The sequence below is a fragment of the Geospiza fortis genome, unplaced genomic scaffold, assembly GCF_000277835.1.
Source record: "Geospiza fortis unplaced genomic scaffold, GeoFor_1.0 scaffold396, whole genome shotgun sequence".
Taxonomy (NCBI): Eukaryota; Metazoa; Chordata; class Aves; order Passeriformes; family Thraupidae; genus Geospiza; species Geospiza fortis.
In genome coordinates, this window is record NW_005054345.1 from 1,095,749 (window position 1) to 1,116,126 (window position 20,378).

At 39.9% G+C, this 20,378-nt stretch overlaps 1 protein-coding gene across 1 annotated transcript in view; it reads right to left on the bottom strand.

Annotated features, from left to right (window-relative positions):
- TTC39A (tetratricopeptide repeat domain 39A) overlaps positions 1-20,378 on the bottom strand; it is a 41,954-nt gene that overhangs the window by 2,466 nt on the left and 19,110 nt on the right. Inside the window, exons 7-17 of the mRNA XM_005422938.3 lie at positions 19,785-19,884; positions 18,839-18,904; positions 12,260-12,368; positions 11,573-11,640; positions 11,383-11,442; positions 10,456-10,617; positions 8,770-8,861; positions 7,693-7,813; positions 5,098-5,209; positions 3,136-3,250; positions 2,325-2,441 (exon numbers count right to left, since the gene is read on the bottom strand). Of these exons, the coding sequence (XP_005422995.2) occupies positions 2,325-2,441; positions 3,136-3,250; positions 5,098-5,209; positions 7,693-7,813; positions 8,770-8,861; positions 10,456-10,617; positions 11,383-11,442; positions 11,573-11,640; positions 12,260-12,368; positions 18,839-18,904; positions 19,785-19,884 (1,122 nt within the window). The remainder of the gene's footprint in view (positions 1-2,324; positions 2,442-3,135; positions 3,251-5,097; positions 5,210-7,692; positions 7,814-8,769; positions 8,862-10,455; positions 10,618-11,382; positions 11,443-11,572; positions 11,641-12,259; positions 12,369-18,838; positions 18,905-19,784; positions 19,885-20,378) is intronic.

Genomic DNA, 20,378 nt, shown 5'->3' on the forward strand with positions numbered 1-20,378 from the left:
GTGGCAGGATTTCCACCACACACATCTAGGGCCTAGCTCCACACTGTCATCTGCCTATAGTTTCCTGTAGTTCTGTCATGCTCTAAAGAGTTACTGGAAAATTCAAGAACCTGTATTTTCATGGAAAAGCTTATATAAAAAAAGGAAAATTTGCCCCAGGACCACATAGAAATTGCAGATCCTACTTAGTAGGAATTAACATGTCAGCTCCTACAGGATGGATACAGAATCCAGATACAAAAGAGGATTAGACCATGCTAATTTTCTTGTAGAAGATATTTGTCATCTTTACAGAAACATAACATTAAGTATTAAACTCTGTGTGTCTTAACAGCATTTCAGTTCTGAATTCATAATTCAAACCAAGCATGGCAGAGTGGTACCTGTCTGTGGCAGTGCCAGTCTCTTGGTGAAAACAAGAATTCCATGCCCATCCTACACCAGCTTATAATTTTATGTATGCAACACCCAAGAGAGAGAAAAGGAGGTGGCCAGGTTCTGCTGTGTGCTGATCTGAAACCCCTTGGAGTTTTTCCTTTAAATGAAATGGATTTTGTCATGCTGAGCCTGTATTTCTCATGAGTACACTGATATTCTTGTTTGTAGTTTACAGTCATACAAATAGAAATATTTCCATGCATGACCAAGCCAAAACTGTTTATCATCTCATCCCACTCTTTCTCCAGAGCTGAGGATCCAAGCCAGGAGCAGGACGTGGATTTAGGTCAGGCAAATCAAATGTCAGGCACCAGCCAAGCGCTCCTGCCAACTGCAAAGTGAATTCTGCAGCCCCAGCCCCACCAAGGCTCTGCTCTCCCTCTCCTGACTCCTGACACAGTCAGTGTTGGTAGCTGAAAGCTCATAAACTCTGAGCGTTTTAATGCCACAGGTGGAAATGTAAGAGCTGCATCTTTATTTATGACTGACTGAAACAAGGGCGTTTGTAATGAAGGTAGGTTTGGGTTTTTTGGGATTTTTTTGTTTGGTTTGGTTTTTTTTTCCAGTCATTACAGTTTTCAAGAGTTCTTTGAGCACAGCAAGTCTGAGTAGTAGCTTTCCATACACTGGGCACAGCACATTTTTTAGAGCTGCTGTCTGTTAAGCCAAACACCTTCTCCTGAGGGGACCTGAGACACTCAGAGCTACCAGGGAAATGCGCAATTGCCAAGCAGCAATGACAGAAGTTGGAATCAGCAGCTCCAAATCATTCATTTGTTAAGAGAGATCTCTTGTTAAGAGAGATTTGAACAAAGGAAATGAGGACAGGAGAGGTGTGTTTTGAGGAATATGAAGCCAATTGAAACACTTTCCACTGCACTTTGCTAATGCCATTTTTGCTGCTCTTAATTTCTTCCAGGAGTCGACAGAGAAACAGGCTCAGAAGCACAGGAGACTAAAGACTGTAATATTTTAATTTTTGTGCCGACAGGCTTTTGGCATAATCTTTGGTAGACTTGATTTGCTACTCTGACTTGCAGAGTTGCCTGAGTTGGACAAAAAGCAACATAAAAACTCTATTTGACCTCTCTGAGCCAAGGGCAGGCATTGGTTTTGTAGCTGCTCACACCTGTGGCAGTGACTCTGCACATCTGGCCTCATTCAGCACCCAGGCAGAGGTGAACTGCCCTGCTGCTGCTAGATGCTTGAAGAGGGGGAGAGTTGTTTGGGTTGGATTTCCTCCCTCCCCATCACTGCCAAAATTTTGGCTCAACAGAGAAATAAATGTTCAAACAGAGGCAAAACCTGTATTTTGTTAATTCTATAATAAAGAACACACATGATCAAGTCCAACTTCCCATAAACCGACTTTGCTAGAAAAATCAATCACACAAAACAGTAAAAGCAGGTGGTTTAGTTGCCTTGATGCAGATGAAACAATACAAAGATACCAAGTGTAACCTGAAGCATTATCTTAAATGTATTTCGTCAAGGAAAGTAAGAGACACTGCTAGCCATCAGTTTAAGTAATGCTATTTTAGCCATAACACAGAGCTTTGATTAAATTTAATACATCTTTTATATGAACAAGCAAATAGACTACAAAGATTATTACATTTTGTTACACATGGATTATTTCTTATGGAGCCTTTGACATTCCTATTAAGATACTTAATTTTTTTGGCACTTTTTTCAAGTCCAAGACTGAACAAATGCAACACCCACCACTGGAAAGGTCCAAACCAAAACTAAGGCATGCATGCTCCCATTGGAAAAATGAAATTAGTTTCCATGATATTAATGAAATTATTCTGTTATTCTGCTTCCTGCTAACCAGTGAAACACCAAACCGATCCATCAGACACCAACACAGGCTTTTCACTTACTTTGCTTTTTCCAGAAGTTTTATTGCTTCTTCTCTTCTATCCTGGTCCAGATACAGTATTGCCAGCTCCAGCAAGGCATTTGGAATTAGGTAATGGTCGTATTTTATCTTCTTCTCACTGCATTGGAAAAGAAATAGCCTAGAGACCTTGAAATGATATATTGTTTCCCTCATTTAACAGCTCCAAATACAAATAAATAGAAGATTAGCTAAGATCAGAAGGAGCAATCAATCTCTATTACAACACTTGTCATGTTCTCTATCCGAAGCTCCCTTCTGGGTTATAAAATGCGTATTTTGCATAAGCATCCTACACAGTATGTATAATCTCAGGATCAGAAAATAATGCCTTTATTATCAGGGAAATGTTAGAAAAGATGACAATATCATGAGCTCTATCCATGTGAGCTGACAAAAGGAGGTGCCATTCACCACATGAGGTGCAGAAGGTCCCAGTGTAATCATGCTCCCACCAGTCTCTGCAGAGTGTATTTGTATTTTTGGGTACAGCTTCTTCATGACTGGGAAAAGGAAGGGGGCAATAAAAGCTAAGTGGTATCTGAAAAATTTTGTGCACCTATAGTCCCCAAAGAGGAGAAAATACCTCAATTAAAAATTATTTTAAAATAAAATAAAAATTGAAGATTTGAAATTCTTCAACACATGGCTAGTAACAGTGGAAATGAAAATTGAAATACCTTGGAGCAAACACTAAAGATACTGCAATCCTCTCACTTCTATTCATATCATGGTTGCATCTCCTCTTACTTGAAACTCAAGAGCTCTCCTACACGCCAGGTATGAAAGCTTACTTTAAATAGATGTAATTAAAGTGGTCTTCTGCTTCTGAGATCTTGCCCAAATGCTTGAAGCATAATCCCTTTAACAGCTTTATCACACACCGGTCATCTGCCAGTAGTTCTGTAGCTGCAGGAGGAAGGAAATGGCACATTTTAGAAAACTCTACAACATAGACGACTTAAAGGTAAATGTGAGTACAATGCATCTATGGAAACACAGGAAAGAACTAGTTGGTGAATTTAATTTAATGCAGAGACAAACACACATCAACCTTTTCATAAATTGATCGAACTTTGTCCAAAAATTGTTGGGTCGTTCTTTCCCTCCCTGCTCCCACTGAACAGCAATTCCACAGTCTTACTGCTCTAACACCTAAAAAATAATTTAATTTAGTATTTTGTATTAGTATTTAGACTTTAGTATTTTGTAAATACTAAAGTCCAATTCAGATTCTCTCAACCCTTTGCCTTTATTGCCCTGTACAGCTCTTTTGCTTCCTGACTTGTAGACACATGGCCTACTCATGGGCAAGGATTCTGTCAATTCTCCACCTTCATTTTGGCTAAATAAAAATATGTGAAACTTTGCTACGTGTACCTCACATCTTACCATACCTTTAGAGTTTATACTTCTGAAAGCCTGGAGTCTTTCCAGCTTCACCTAGTTCAAAATCCTTACTATCAAACTCTCTTTCTCCACCAGAAAATTTCTGCATAATGCATATCAAAGAAAACTGCAGGGTTTTTCATAGCCAATCCATATAAGCAGCTTACTCTTACAAGTTTATAGGCAAAATCTTCAGCTTGGTTGCTCATTTCCAACTCATTAAATATGCCTGAAAACAGCAAGTCAATATTTTGAACAGGCAACACTTTAAATTGGTGGCATGTTTAAAATATATTCCACTTTTCAATTACATGTCCTCATAGTGTTCTACAAACATGAATCTGCTGCAAATCCCTGCAAAATGCAGCCTTAGCCACAATTTGCCAACTAAGAAAAAAAAGGGAACAGGGAAATACTTCACTTATTTAAAATAATGAAACAAAATGGGTGACAAAGAAGGTGAATAGGTCAAAGGCCTTTTTCTAAGATGTCACCTTCACTGAAAATATTTTCCCACTCTCTTTTTCAATTAATTAAAAATAGATAGTTTTAGCCAGTCTTTCAGGCAATCCTTTCAAATCTTGTGTAACTGACTGCACAGAAGTCCAAGGCCCTAGAAAAGACTGCAATGCAGTGGTTTAGCCTATATTCCTTTGTCAACAGGGGCTTGATCCTTTTGCAGGAAGGTTGTATATAATAGTAGTAAGATCAAATATTGGTCAAGGAAAAACTGACAAATGCTGCGCAGACTGTTTGCACTCCCACAGGAACTGGGAAACACTGACAAGAAATAAACACCAATTCAATTTTCTCATGGATTGCTAATTAAGAGACTGACAGAAAATGTGGTAGCAGAGGCTGTTTAAGTTCAATCCCATATTGTGCTCATTGACAGAAAGGCCATCCCTGGTGTCCTGGATTTCTGCAGCACACTGGTGACCCCAGAACATTCAACCCAAAGGTCACATCACAAACTGACAGCACTTTTAAAACAAAAAACCAACTCGTCTCCTGTTTATCCTTCAAAACTGAGGATAACAAAATCTGAGGGTAACAGAGCTTCAGGATCCAAGTAATGAAGTCAATGAATATCCTGATGTGATCTAACAAAATAAACAGACCTTTATCACATGTCATAAACCATTCCTAACACACATCTGTGGATGGAAAAATCACTTACTATTATTGTAAAAAGTTGCTATCTTAAAAATAAAAAATATTGCTATCTGCATGAATAGTTTATGGCTTCATTATCTATGTTCCTCCTGTGACCCAATTAACTTTACTAATGAGTGTGTCTCTATTCACAGATAATATCTCTAGCTATTGCAGTGTAAAATAACTGCTTAAACCCTACCACTGGTTACCTGAACTTCTTGCCAATGCTTCTTCTGCTTCATTTAAAGTCTCTAACATGCCTTCTGTTAAGTTGGGACATTTTCCAATTACAGCATAGCCATTCCAGATATACATCATTTCCTGGGGTCAGGGAGAAATGACAGCACCATTAATTACAGCACTGGATAAATGTAGTTGTCAAATACTTCAGTTTATCTGTGCATGATGAAAAAGTTACAGGTTCCTGAAATAAAGTCAGTTTGTCAAAATGTATTTTCATTGCAACTGAAAACTTGTTACACTGTTTTTCAGAACAAATTAGCCCTGGAAGACATCTCAAGAGCCACTTACTGAAAACAATACAAAGGAAATTGCTTGAACAGAATGCAAACACATTCTCACTTATGGAAGAAGGCAAGTACCAACAAAACAGACTTAAAACATTCATGGCACATGGCTAATTGTCACTTCATTAAGGTCTCCTCCTGTTTTTCAGTTCTATGCTAGCAAAGGCAGTAATACCCATACATAACTGCAATGCACTGCTTCCACAGAAAAAATCATGAAATCTCAGGACAGCAAAACAAACCAAAAAGAAAACCAAACCCTCAAACCTTTAAGCCAAGTTTCAAACAGACAGAATTTTAAATCTGAACTGTAAACTTCTTACATTCCTCAGGTTTGTTTGATGTTCCCAAAGAAAGCAACTTCTTTATTATTGAACTGTCCTTAGAGTAAGTTTTATTAAAAACTATTGGTTGAATTCCTATTTGCTATTGGGGTTCTTAGCAATGTGCCCAATGCTACTAACAATCACAAAGTGAAAGATTAAAATATTATATAGTTACAACTGCCCTTCATGACATTATTTAATCATAAAATCACAGAATATCCTGAGCTGGAAAGGACCGACCAGGATTGTTGAGTCCAGCCGAAGAGCACCCCAAGAACCCCATCCTGTGTCTGAAAGTGTTGTCTAAAATCTTCTTGAGCTCTGTCAGGTTGGTGCTGTGACCATTCCCTGGGGAGCCTGTTAAGTGCCCAACCACCCTCTGGGATGGCTGAACCTTTACCTAATATCCAACCTAAATCTAAACCTAAACCTAAATGACACAGCTTTGTGTCATTCCCTCAGGCCCTGTCACTGATCACCAGAGAGAAGAGATCAGTGTGGGATAAATTTATTCTATTTATTTACATGACCTTATCTGTGGGTGATAATTTAAAGCATTTGGATAAAATTTCTATACAGAACAACTGAATTGTGGAACTGTGGCACAAAAAGCTGTCAGGCTAGAATAGCTGAAACAGCATGTTAACCCCAGTCACTGTTGCTTTCACCATCTGGTCTCTGTTGATTGGAAAACCTGTGCTGAGCTTACTGGACCTAGTGCAGATTCATTAACATGGTTTTCAAACAGGAGTATTCAAACCATATTTATTCAAGCTAAATCTCTGAGCTAAGACTTGCTTGAGGACTCTCTCTTTCCAGCAAGCTTCCTGATAATGAAAACTCCTGGAGCTGCGATTCTGTCCCCAGTTCCACACCCATAAAGTGCTTTTGTCTGTTCAGCTGCGGCATCTGCTGCCTCGGAAACGCAACTGCACGGCAGCCAAGGACAGGGAGGAGATCCTGCTACAGCAACCTGCTCTGCCAAAATCCCATCAGCACAGCCCAGCCAAACCCCAGTGTGCACTCCTTCCTCTCTGAAACCTGAAAGGCACATCAAAGTAACCTAATTATTTCTCTCGCTTCAGTCTCACTAGTGGAAAGTGGCCCCTGGTGAATACCCATGCTCTGCTGTAGCAACTATTTCAGTTTCACATACCCCTGGTGGGCTGGGGAGTGGTCTCCAAGAGGCTCTTCCTGTTCTGGCATTTTCTTAAAGAATATTTACCAATTCTCCACCTCCTTCTTAAAAAACACAACAGCTGAAAGTGCTGCAAGTGTTAACACCACTGCACTTGGCAAATCCCTGGACTCAAAAACCTTTTATGTTCTTTTTCACATGTTCTTTGCAGACAGATTTTTGCAAGTGCAATGGGTGCCTCATGCAACTGGCCACAGGGAACAGGCCAGCATTACAGGGAAAAAATGAATTAATTGCAGTGGTTTTCAGGGGTGGCCAAAGGAGTCAGTTGTTTCATCCCAGCACCCATGAGCTGCTCTGGAGAGCACCAAACTGCAAACATTCAGGAGCACATTAAACAGCTCCTTACATGCAGTGCCCAAACCTTCCATTGTTTCCTTGACACCACCCCTCCTTGTACCTTATAGTGCTCTGTTAGCAAGTGACACCACAGAAGAGACCCAGGGCAAAGTTCCTCCAAAGGGGACCAAAAGAAAGCTGTTGGGAGCACGCTGCTCTATAGCTGGAATAATGAGTTACACATGCAACACATTTACGTGTCACAAACAGCTGGCTGAGTTCCCTGTGGCTGGTGCATGCCCCAGTTTTACAGCATTCCTTGCATTCATCTGGCTTTGCTTTGGGAACATTCCAGTCTCCTGCAGAGGGTTTACCTTAGAAACACGGAAAGATACTATTCCAATTATCTCTGGTTTATTTCTCTAAATTACAAACATGTTGAAGAGGGGATATGTGTGGATATTTCTTACTTACCAAAGGTGGGACAGGCAAAGGAATGGGGTTTGAAGAAAGATACCGCCGTGCTTTCCGAATTGCAAACTTTTCTGTGGGCAGAGATTTCCCTGCAATTTTCAGTTTCAGGCTGGGAACAATCCTGAAAGTTTAGAGGAAAACGTAAGGAATTTTCCCCCTGTGAACGTCTGAGATGAAAACATTCAAACTTCAAAACCAAAACAAAAAAAATATCAAACCAAGGAGAACTTTAAAAAGCTGTTACACACTGGGCTATTGCTACCTCGGGGAAGCTGAGCAATACATACTCACAACAGCTGTCTTTATGCAGGGCACGTTTATCTCTAGGCTTCCTCTTTAATCAAGCAGGAGGAGAGGGACTCTTCCCCACTGAAAGATTAAATTAGATGATGCACCTGACTTATAAAGGGCTCATCTCTCCTCACAGACTAAGAAAGAGGCAAACTAGCTTTTGTCTCCCCATTCTCCCAAAGACTAAAACTATTCACTTCATAATGGATTCCAAATTCAGTGAAATCTGTTTATAATGATTACAAAAAACACAGAAAACTTGAAAAGAGTAATATAATCACATTTTAAAAAATTAGATTTCATATAAAAATTGTAAACCCTAAAGTAACCAAATTTTCTTTGCCCCAGCAAGCCTTTTTGAACTTAAACATTATATTAACACAGTGAGGTTATCTCACTGTGTTTATAATGCATAGATTCACCTGCACATTTAATTATTTCTTACTTCTCTGAGACTCAGAACCCAAGAATCAAGTTGTGCTCATGTTCCCACTAAGGAAGAACACATCTTGCAGCAAAATCCATTGAAGGCTTTCACATCTTACATTCCATTTTGATTAAAGGAAGCAACTGAAAAAGAATGTATTACATGGAACAGCAGCAGCACTGTATGGCCAGGAGAAATCTGCTGTCTAAACTCAGGGTCCACTTTAGTCTAAGGGATGTTTAACTCTGCAATTTCTTACCAATCCAATGCTATTTGCATGATAATTTTGCCTCTGTTCCCCCAACACTATGACATGAAAAGACAGTAAATTGTTGTAACTGTGAGTTTGCAAATTTTACCTAAATAATTCAACTTCGCTGTCTCCAAAAGGACTGCAGTCATCTGGTCCAAACATACTGAGATAAGCAGCTTTCATGTAAATGTAAGTAGCCTGCAAATGCAATGAAGAATATCTACATAGAAAAATGAATTTACAGCATCACCTTTATTCATATAAAGCACAACAGCAACATAAAGGGAAGAAGTTGCTGCTTTTGCTCACAGTCTTACAAAAATTTGAGTAAGAGATAAGTATTTTAGAAAGCGAGTATAAAATATTGTTTTTAAATCATGTATGTGTTTGCTTAGTATGTATCAGCTTATAGTTTGTGTCCAAATTCCAAGAACAAATCTTATGCCTGAGTAAAGTAAGTTTTTAATACTCTTAGGAACACATGCTAGAAAAGCTAAGATAAGGTCACGCTCAGAGAAAAAACCTAATAATATACAGTCTGTGTCCCATCACAACTTGGTAACATATCCCAGATAGTAAGTTCTAGAAAACAGTCACTGCCTGGAGTTCAGGAGAGCAGACTTTGGCCTCTTCAGGGATCTGTGTGGTAAAGCACCGCTAGATAAAGCCCTGGAGGGAAGAGGGGCCCATGAAATCTGGTTAATACTCAAGGATCCCTTCCTCCAAGCCCAGGAGCAATGCATCCCCAAAAAAGAGGAAGTCAGGCAAAAACTCCTGGAGGCCCACATGGGTGAAAAAGGATCTCCTGGACAAACTCAAGATACAAAAAGGAAAACCTACAGAGGGTGAAGGGAAGGACAGGTAGCCTGGGAGGAATACAGAGAAATTGTCTGAATGGCCAGGGATTAGGTTAGGAAAACTTAATGGGCCAGGGATGGAAAGAGCATCAAGGAAAGACTCTATAGGCATGTTGGTGATAAAAGGAAGACTAGAGAAAATGTGGGCCGTCTCTGGAAGAAAGCAGGAGACAAGCTTACCCAGGATCTGGAGAAGGCTGAGGAACTCTGACTTTTTTTCCTCAGTCCTCACCATCAAGTGTCCCAGCCTCCCTGCCCAAGTCACAGAAAGCAAAGGCGGAGAATGTGAGATGAACTGCCCAGGGCAGGAGAAGTTTGGGTTCAAGACTATCTCATGAATCTGAAGGGGCAAAGCTCATGGATTCCAAGGGAAGTGGTGAATGACGTTGTTGAGCCTTTGCCTGGCATATCTGTGAAGTCAATCCAGCTCAGGAAAATTCCCACTAACTGGAATAGGGAAAATACTTTATAAAAGGCAAAAAGGGAAGAGAGAGGGAAGAGAGCTACCAGGATTCTGGATTGAAGAGCTCCTCCCTTGCAGATGCACAGGCATATAGGCGCCACTTCTAGTTGTATTTATTACCCTGCAGGCACCACCATGGCTAACCTCACTCACCAGCAGAAGAGCTTTTACCCACAGCATAATGAAAGAAATGGCAACTTGCACCATTAATTGCAACATCTGATGACACAACCACTCAATACACATCATCTTTAACAAGTTGCTCTTCATCTACCCAGTTGGGCCCAAAAGATTTGTGCTTGCCCACCATCTGTTCAGATTTGGATGTTTGCAATTCACATCATTCTGCAGCAGCCACAGCCGGCCAGGTTTTACTTTACACTCTGCACCTTCAAAGCTACAAAAAATCAACTCAATTTGCTTGAAAGTTAGTAGATAGAGGCCTTTTGCCCTCCTTTTCTGCTGAACTTACCTTTGACCAAGTGTTTTCTTTGCTCAGCAGGTCTGCATAGAAAAAAGCCATCTTCCACTGGCGCTTGTAGGTGAAGCACCACATCAGCTCCCAGTAGCACATGTGATGAAACTGCTTCCAGTACTGCTGAGCTTCACAGCATTCCTCGTACCTATTGACTGCCTGCACACAGAGATTGCCAAACACTGCCTTAGTCAGGTGTAAATACACAGACAGAGGAGCTGTAACACACACTGGGGCTCCAGGATCTGCCTGCATGGCTCCTGCAGCTTCCAAATTATTGCCAGCCCAGTGTTTCCCAAAACCACATCTGTTTGCTTCACCCAAGAGATTCTTGGCTCCACAGTCATCCTGGTGCTAGCAAGTTTACCCTGCCACAGAGCTCCCCATTCCTTAAAGTTATGTTTCTAAGCATGCTCAAAATGAATGTTTGTGTCTTGGGAAATTAGGAAACTGAAGGCAGAGGACAGATGCTCAGCTGACATTTACTGCTGCACTTCCACGGATTTCAAGGGAGCTACTGCCCTGCACACCAGCTGATGCCCTGTCTCAGAGTGTTTTGGGCATGCATTTTTCATCTTAATAATTTTTTCAAGTCTTTTCTGACTCTGTTCACACTGAAGGCAAAGGATTACCACTGGATCTCATTAAAGATACAATCTGCTGCAGGATGGGAAAGACAATGACAAAACAGTGTCATTAATCCTGGTGGACTACATTATCACCAGAAATTGAGAGGGGTAGCAAAATGAGGTAGAGGAACAAGTCAAAATAGTGTACAAAATTGCTATTTGTAATTCAATAAACTACAAATTACATATAGGCCAAAGTCAAAAGAAGCATTAGCCAAAAAGGAAATAACATTCCTGGAGGAATTTTTCTAAAGCTTTTGAAATTTACTTTCTCAAGAGTAAAATGATTACTTACCGCATCAATATTACCCTTTAGTGTTTCTATCCTGCCTGCAAAAAACAGGAATATGGCTCCCTGTAATAAATAATAATAAAAAACACAAGTATTCTATAACAGTTTTCAATCTGGCCATACAGTCTAAATCTTTGATTTTTGGCATGAAAACATTAAATGACCACACCAAATAAATTATGATTCATTTTACCTTTGGATAGCGTGCCAAGTAAGGCTTAAGTAGTTTTTCTGCCTCCTCAACATTTCCTTTTCCTGTCCCTAGAATGTGTAAAAAGGCAAGTGATAAAATTAATTTGAAAACAAAGCAAAAAAAGAGAACAGGAATGCAAGGTACTGATTTTCCATCCTCAATTGGCCAAGATGTTGGTTCCTCTCTCCACTAAGCAAAGCAAAAATACAGGTTGGTGCTGCACTAAGGCAGCAGCAGGAAGCCCTGAAAACATTGTGCTTCCTGACTTGAAGACTCAGGCACAGACAAACACATTTTGTGGAATGATTTAGCAGGAGATAACACAGAAGTACTTATTAGAGGGAAGCTGTCACCTCCCGAAGAAAATCCAATGTCAACAAAGCAATTATCACTTACAGCCATTATTTTAACCTCCCCAACAATGCACCTGGCTAAAACAGATTTCAGTTCTTACAATTTTCTTGGCCACCCCCAGTATCTCTCTTCTCACCTGTTAAAAAAACCTCCATCTTGAAAATTAAAACACACTCTTCAGTTATGATTACTGTAAAATGACCCACAAATGACCTACATTTAATCTGGTTACAAACAAACTATTCACCAACAAACAGGTGATGGAATCATCTTTTTCCCCTTTGTGTCCCACAAGAACTAATCAAATCCAAGAGTTATTATAAACAATCTTACCTAACACAAAGGTCATGAAAGTATGATAGCAAAGCAACAGCATGGTACACAGCACCGACCTAAAGCTGTATGAAGATGCTCCCTCTTGAAGCTGCAGCAGACCATGTTCCTGTGAAACACAGGGAGAGGGACAAGGTGTTGGCAAAGAACCAGGGCTGTGTTTTGCTGGCTTAACTTCTGCAGGGTCAGCTACAGATTGCACACTCACCAAATTCCCTAAAAGGCACTGAAAAATTCCTCAAAAAGCACTGATTGCTTACACAACAATTAAAGATAAAAATACACCTATTCATTTATCTAATAGTTTTTTATGGAGTTACTGCTTAGCCTGGAAAACAAACTGAAAAATTCCTCAAAAGGCACTGATTGCTTACATACCAATTAAAGATAAAAATATACCTATTCATTTATCTAATAGTTTTTCATGGAGTTACTGCTTAGCCTGGAAAACACCTGGTGACAGAGCAGCAACTTGGGATGTATTACATGGTTAACATAAGAAAACGAGAGACAACTTATCACTGTGATCCAAGTGCTGCTAAACAGCATTCCAGAAACAAAACACAGGGTTTTGAAAACAAAAAACCAAAACAAAACCCACACATCACCATTGCACAGGGTATTCTTGTTTGCTGTGGTTCACTGTACAGAAGAGTTAAAGGTACCAAGAAAATAAAATCTGCAATGAACAGGGGAAAATATGTCAGGGCAAAAAGACATTTTAAAGTATGCCAAGAACAAAAGGAGCTTTGCAATGATGTTGGCCCACTACCACCAGTGGAAAAATATGATGAAAAGAAGAGAATTTCTGTTCCCTTTGGGAAGAACTAAAGCAATCAAGGATAACACTGTGTTCGTAGTCAATGACAGCATGATGGATAACCAGCTTTAGGGATTCAAGTTCCTGAGGCAAGAGCATTAATCAGCCCATTCTAGGACTAGTTCCATGATATCAACAGCAAGAATATAAATATGCAAATGTATCAAACAAGAGATCTGCCTACTTGTAAATATGCACAGTATACACAGACATCCACTGTGTGCTGGGACAAAATCAGCTTCCAAGTTACTCCATCACTGCCCTGGAAGGTCGCTGGAACATGATGTGAGTGGCTACAAGGACACCTTTTCAAACCAGCTACACTATAAATAGGAACCCTGAGGGATGTCTATCAGAGGCACCAGGAAAGGCATCAGGGAGAGCCCTCAGAGCACAATCCCAGCACAGATTTACATCTTTTGTGGGTCCTTGTTGACTGAGGGGTGTTGCACCACCACGCCTTTACTGCTTACTGTGTAAACACTGAAGCCTGTAATCATATTCTTATTTTCCTCAGACATCTATTTTTGCACTTAACTAGCGTAGTTAATTGTTTTTCACATAAATATAGGGGAGCTTGTGATTTTGCTTCTCTTTGTTTTTGTTTTGAAAGCTCAATGTATTACATTAATTACTGCTACAAGGAAAAATATGACTCATATTTGAAGATCAATTATTATAACATCTAGTTGGGACAAAATAATGAAAATACTGACTTGCATGTCACTACAGAAGAAATTAAAAGATAGTAAAATAGTTACAGAAAATCAGTGACTTAATGGAAATCAAGTACTTAGCAAAATAAAACCAGCTTCATTTTCTGCTGAGAGGAAAAGTTTGACTGATACAAATAAGTAACAAAACATTATATATTCAGCTTCTTCAAACAGCCCAGATGAAATCCACAAACATTTGTATTTTTAAAAAGTAGCACTTCAAGGTAGAAGTAAAATAAAACATTCTGTGGAATGAATTTTGGCAAAAAAAATTTTCCAAAGTATATTTCCAAAGTACATTTTTTTGCAATGAAAAATCTTCAGGCTTGATATTTCACTGAGCCTTTACTGGCACTAGGCTTTACAGCATTTGGTATCTGCTATATTATATAAAAAAAATATAAAATGAATGTGAATAGCACTAAGAATGATTCAAACAGACTTTGTTTGTCATATAAAATAATGAAACCTTTGTCAAGTTGATCTCAATTATGTTTTAGTCTCAAAAGCATATTTGAGTGCAGCCAAACACAAAGTTATAATCTGTATGGACAAGGAATGAACCCACACCCATCTTACACAGGACTGCATCCTGGATTGCAGTAACTGGATTAAGAATATTGCCCATTCAACAGAAGACGGCTTTAAATCTGACACCCTTAATTCTAAATTCTTGAACTGAGTAGTTACACAGGCATGAGGAGCTCACTGAGCAAGTTAGTTCACTCTGTGGAATGTCCATAAGCCTATCTAGTCCAGCAGAGGTATTAAAGGCTCTTTACTTTTCACTCTGCCACCTGAATATCCCAAACTTTCTGTATTAAAGGAATAACAATCAGTCGAAGACACAGCCTAAATAAAAGAAATCTAGAAGTAGTTTTTATTAGTATTTTAATTCTTGCTTATAGAATACACTGCAGCAAAGCTGCTTCTCCTCAAAAAAACCTCTTGCAAACTGCATCTCTTACAATGGGATACCCAGAAAACAGGAATATGAAGGATGTCACTGGGAGCCATGTTTTACATCCCACACTCCCTAGCTGGCCTCACGAGGCTCCCTCTGAACCTGGCTGAGGCAGAGGTGCTCCTCCAAGGAAGAGCTTGGCACAGCAGCCTGGGTCAGGCCCATGAATCACCTTTTCAAGCACCACCCTCCTGCACAGGGAGCCTACAGGGATTAGCCAACAATCCCCATCAGCCAAGGGAGTGCCAGGAGCTGGGCAATGTGGGGCCCTCCAGGATCAGACTGAGGATCTGGGAACCAAATCACAAGCAGCTACTTGAGCCTGAGGAGTAACTCTGCAAACACACTGCACTCACTTATGGACTGGCACCAGTGAGTACATCATAGTTAATTGCCAGGACACACCTTCTAACCATAAAAGACCTATAACTATCTCCCACACCTATGTCACAACTGACAGAAGCAATCCCAAAACACCAGGAATGAGTCTGCAAACAAAGTCCATTACAGGGCATTTGGTGACAATATAAGACAGATGTCAAGGCAGTGAGTGTTCATAATTTTTCCAGAAAGACCTTTTTGTAATTTCCCTAATTGACACTAACACATTTCAGTTTTATTTTCACACAAAACATAAACTACTCTGTCACAGACATTTCTTTTATGAAAAATCCTCTCAGGATTTTTCGTGCTGAAGCTGAGAAGTTCAGAACCAGACATAAACAAGAAGTTATCTGCTGCTGTGGAATGCAACAGGTCAGTCTGGATTGGCCCTGAGATCTCTCGGACACAGTCTGAGAGAGCTAGTTTGTTATTCATTCTTTACTTTCTATTGTTAAGTAGCTAGCAGCTTCTAGAAACTTTCCCTTTCTTTTTCTTTTAGTATAGTTTAAATAGATGTTTATATCATAACGTAATAAATCAAGCCTTCTGATCATGGAGCCCATCTCGTCTCTTCCTTCACCCTGAAACCCTTGTGACCACCGTCACACTACTCTAAAGGATATAAGGTAGAGCACAGAGCAGACATGATGCAGCATGGTAATTCAGCACTCTGTGCAAATTCCCACAATCTAATTCCCAAGACTGTCACTACATTATATTATATCAGTATCTCCTTGATTCAATTCTTGTCCCAAGACGTCCAATGCTTCATTCAGGACTCCCCATGTGAGCACTGGGGATTCCCACAGCAATTGCAGGATGAACAAGGACAATGCTCAAAATTATTAGCAGACAACACTGAGATTGGTTCATATTTATGTCAGCTGTTACTGACTAAACCCCATCAAGTTTCCTGAAGCAAAAGTTCTTGGATGTTATTTTTAAATAATTCTTTTAATTAGGGATCTTGACAACAAAAGCAAAGCAGGGTCATTGCTCATGTCCCATGGCCTGATCACATTGCTGCAGGTTTAGCAAGGAGGATGGATACTACTAACACCTTTACAAAGAGCTGACTAATTATGCTGATAGGACATTTGAAAGTATCCCATTAAATAATATTATATTTAAGCTTCATTTAAGATTTGAAGAGACCAAAATGCAATTCAAAAGAGATGCTTAATGAAAAACTGGAACTCAATTTATTAGAAATTGACACACCGAGAATATTCTTCAGCTTTGGGAAAAATGTCCTCCCACATTAAAAAAAAAAGAAGTATAATTTGAAAGAAATTGGTTCTATCTGACAGTTTTCATGCCTGCTCATGAAATCATGCTGTCATCTGACCCCCCTGACAAATTGCACTTAACATATGGTAGGCTCACGTCAAACTGTTCTACAGCTTAGCAGCACAGCATTTGTAATCACCTATAAAATAAGCACAGGAGTAAATATTAGCCTGAGAGCTGGCAGAGGAGGCTGTGGGGAGGGTTCAGGCTTCCAGGAAGACAGTGCAAGGAGTCTCCTGCTGTCACGTCACAGCTAACACCCGAGCTAACACACGTCACGTTAAACACCCGAGTGCAGATGGGACACACGCTCCACCTACTGCCCAGTGAGGCTGCTGTGCTCCCCAGCACAGGGGGCCTGACTCACCTCTGCCCCCAAGGCTCCTCTCTCAAAACTGGGCAAAACTGCACCCAACTTCACTGCCCAAATGTGGGACTTGTGCTAACAAACACAAATAAGGCCATGATTTCAGTAACGATGCAAGGGAAAGGAGCTTGAACAGTGCAAAGGGCACAGCTGGCACATTTTGGACTGGAAGGGAACAAACATGGCCTCAGGCTACTTTTTATATTTTCTTGATCTTATCCCACCTACTATTTTGAGACTCCAGACTGCTGTTAAGTTGATCATGATGTCCACAGTGCCTGGAAATGGCTTAGGAAGTGCTGGAGCTTTGGGCATGTCCTCATTTGCTGTCCCCCATGACATGATAAAGGAGAGTCCCCAGGGGTAAATGTGCTGGCTTTGAGGTAGGTTGGTATCGTGGAGGATCACACAATACAAATTTATATCCAGTTTTAATAAACACATCACCCACACCAAAATCAAGCTGTCCTGCAGTGCACTACAGCTCTCTCAGGTAACCTGCAAACAGCTCAAGGCACAAACCATGACTCTGCTGCACAATCTGATACTCAGAGTAAGCATTTAAAGGAAAAGACTGCAGCATCAAGCACAGGTGTATGAAAATCTCCTGGACAAGGGAAGCACAGATTAACAAACTTTCCTCTCCTTCTCTGTCACTGTTTCTTTCACCCTCTAGACTCCTGCCTACTGTCTTGTTGGAAACTTTGGAAAACCACCACTGGAAAGGACAGCACATGTAATTGCAATTTTGCTTTTGGCTTTAGGCACCTGACTCACGAATGTTAAATGCAGAAAGACTTTTTTAGGGTGTTAAAATAAATTTTTCAACAAATAAATTCATTGTTGATCAATGAACTTTGATCAACATGTTTAAAATGCTCCTTTGTATGGTGTGCAAACAGCAGGGGTTTTGCTCAAATTTATGGTAATCTGGGTCATGCTTCAGTGAGTTATTAAGGAACTGTAATAGGAGCTGACTCATCAACACAAATATCAGCCCACTCACAGCCATGCAAGGAATCCCAGAGCCAAATGAAAACTCAACTGGAGGGACAATTTCCATCAGCAGGAGTAAGATGAGCATTCACCAAAGTATTCTCAGAACTCTGCTGGTACGTGAATTGCCTTTACATTTCTAAGAGAATATTTGCTTTAAATGTTCTCTTGTTGAAACTGACAGGTAGAACTATTTGATTTTTGCCTTTACTGATGTGAAATAGCTCCTGGTCAGCTCCTGGAAATTTCTAAATTGTAATCCACACTCTGCTCCTTGCTTTTAAACAAGACATTTTATTTTCAGATATAATATCCTTCCTGTAAACCAATACAATGGTGATGACAGTAATCCACCTGCCATGTAAGGCTTCAGCTCTGATATTAAAAAAAATACACTTTTCTCCCTAAAACTTTTTTTGTAAATAGGAAGTATTATAAAAGAGTGAGTTTTCTGGTGCTCCATTACTGAACTTCCTTCCTTAAACATCTTCCTCAAACAACATAAGTCAGACTGGTCTACAGGCAAAAAAGCCCTTACTCCCTTAGGTAGGAGAATTTAGGTGCCACACTCAAATTTCCAGCTGCTATTAAAGCAGAAATAAAATAGATTTTTGTTTTCCCCTGCCACACAAGAACCTGTCAGGAACATTCAGACCCCATAATGATAGTAACTACCAAGGAAGCTATATAAATATATTAAAGGCTAGGAATACACTTTTGGCTACAGATTTCTGAGCACAAGACTACATCAAAAGACCAGTAACTAAAAACCTAAATATGTTGACATCCCTGTATTAGCCATTGCCTCTACCATGTTTCACAACTGTTTCAACACTGAACAATGGTATTACAACCTTTGAAGTGCAATAATTCAGAAAAAAAATAAAGTAAAACTGAGCTGCATGAAAGCAACAGTGCCACAGTGCACATGTGTGATATCAGAGGGTTACAGCTCATGTGAGGGAGAAGAGAGAAACTCCTGCCTCTGTTTTTTAATTTAAGAGTGAGGGGAACATACCAATAATATTTAGTTCACATTTACCTTATTCCCAGAAAATCCAACAAACTCCAGTAATCTCAGAATCCGTGCAGGAAACATGGACAATGTCTACAGAGAAAAATGTAAGAGTTATGCAGTAAGAGACTTTCTGCCTTTCAGTTACCAATGGCCTCCTACAAATTTTCCAAGCACAAGAAATAATTAATAAAATTACTAAAATCATCTCTATATGACATTTTTTCAGGGTAAATGTATACACCTGCTGTATTTTACATACAATTTAAACAGAAATATGTTTAATATAGACACCTTATGTCTCCAGGATGCCCTACACAGAAATATGTTTACACAGCATATGCTTAGTAACTCCAGTACTTCTCGGATGTTTCAGAAATGCTGGGTTCATACCACACAGTCTATATTTGTTCTTTGTGCAGTAAATCTGGTATTTGGGCATGTGCCAGACTCATGCAAAGCAATGCAAGCAAAAGGAAGCTCCAGGCACTTCCTGCAGTCCATCACCCCTCACCATCTCTGGGTCAGTCCCCTCCCAGGAACCATCCTGCACCATTTGCTCATCTGCTTTTTGGCCAGAGCAAAAGCAACAACAGCCAACAGCGGCTGGAGCAGCACCTCAAACTTCATTCATGTACTCCACCCCTTCCAACTGCTCTGCTAACAGTCTAGATCCTGCTAGTTTTCCAAGTGTCAGTAAAGAGTAAGTGGAATTCAACAGGCAGAGGCAACTGATGCTCCTGGGCAAGGCTTCTCTGGGCCCTCACACCACGTTGTGGGCAGCAATCTATTTCTGAAGTGCTATTATCTGATGTGCTCAGACCAGACACTGGGATGCTGCACTGTCAGAGCACACACCTAATTTTAACCACATGATCAGTATGACACCAGTGGAACTTCTCAGGAATTGAAGTTAGGGTGATTTTCAGGAGGTAGCAGGGCAGCAGCTCAGGATGAGAGTGTTGGTACATACCAGGTTAAATGCTCCAACTCCAAGTTTTACACCTCCCTCAAAATGAAGATGGTTCTCTCCTTTGACATAATGTGGGGACTGTATGAGACTGTCCAACTCCCTGGAAATGCACAATATTCTGTTACAATGTCAGTAAATGACATGATTAATTATAATACAGTAAGAAAGTAACCCCATTATCTTGAACTACAGAGTAGTTTTAAAAAGGCCAATTTGTCCTCTCACTCAAGTGAACAACATCTACATTTTGCTGGATTTATCAACAAATAATTTCTGTCACACTACTATCAATTAAAAACCATGGAATCCTGGAGAGGAATTCCTATCAATTAGACATAGTCAATATTCAACCACATTTCAGCCTGAAAATGTTTCAAGGATAGCTGTTGGGAGCATCACCAAACTTTGCCACTGCAAAATGAGATGATGGAGCAGTACAAGAGACTTAAATTTAAATTAGCAAATTTGACTTGAGTTTCACTAATCCCTAGATTAAGTGCATATTAACAAACATAGCAAATATAACAAAAAGAATATTTTGTTTTATATAGGAAAAGACAACTGTAATAAATATTCTAAAATGGGCAGGTGCAT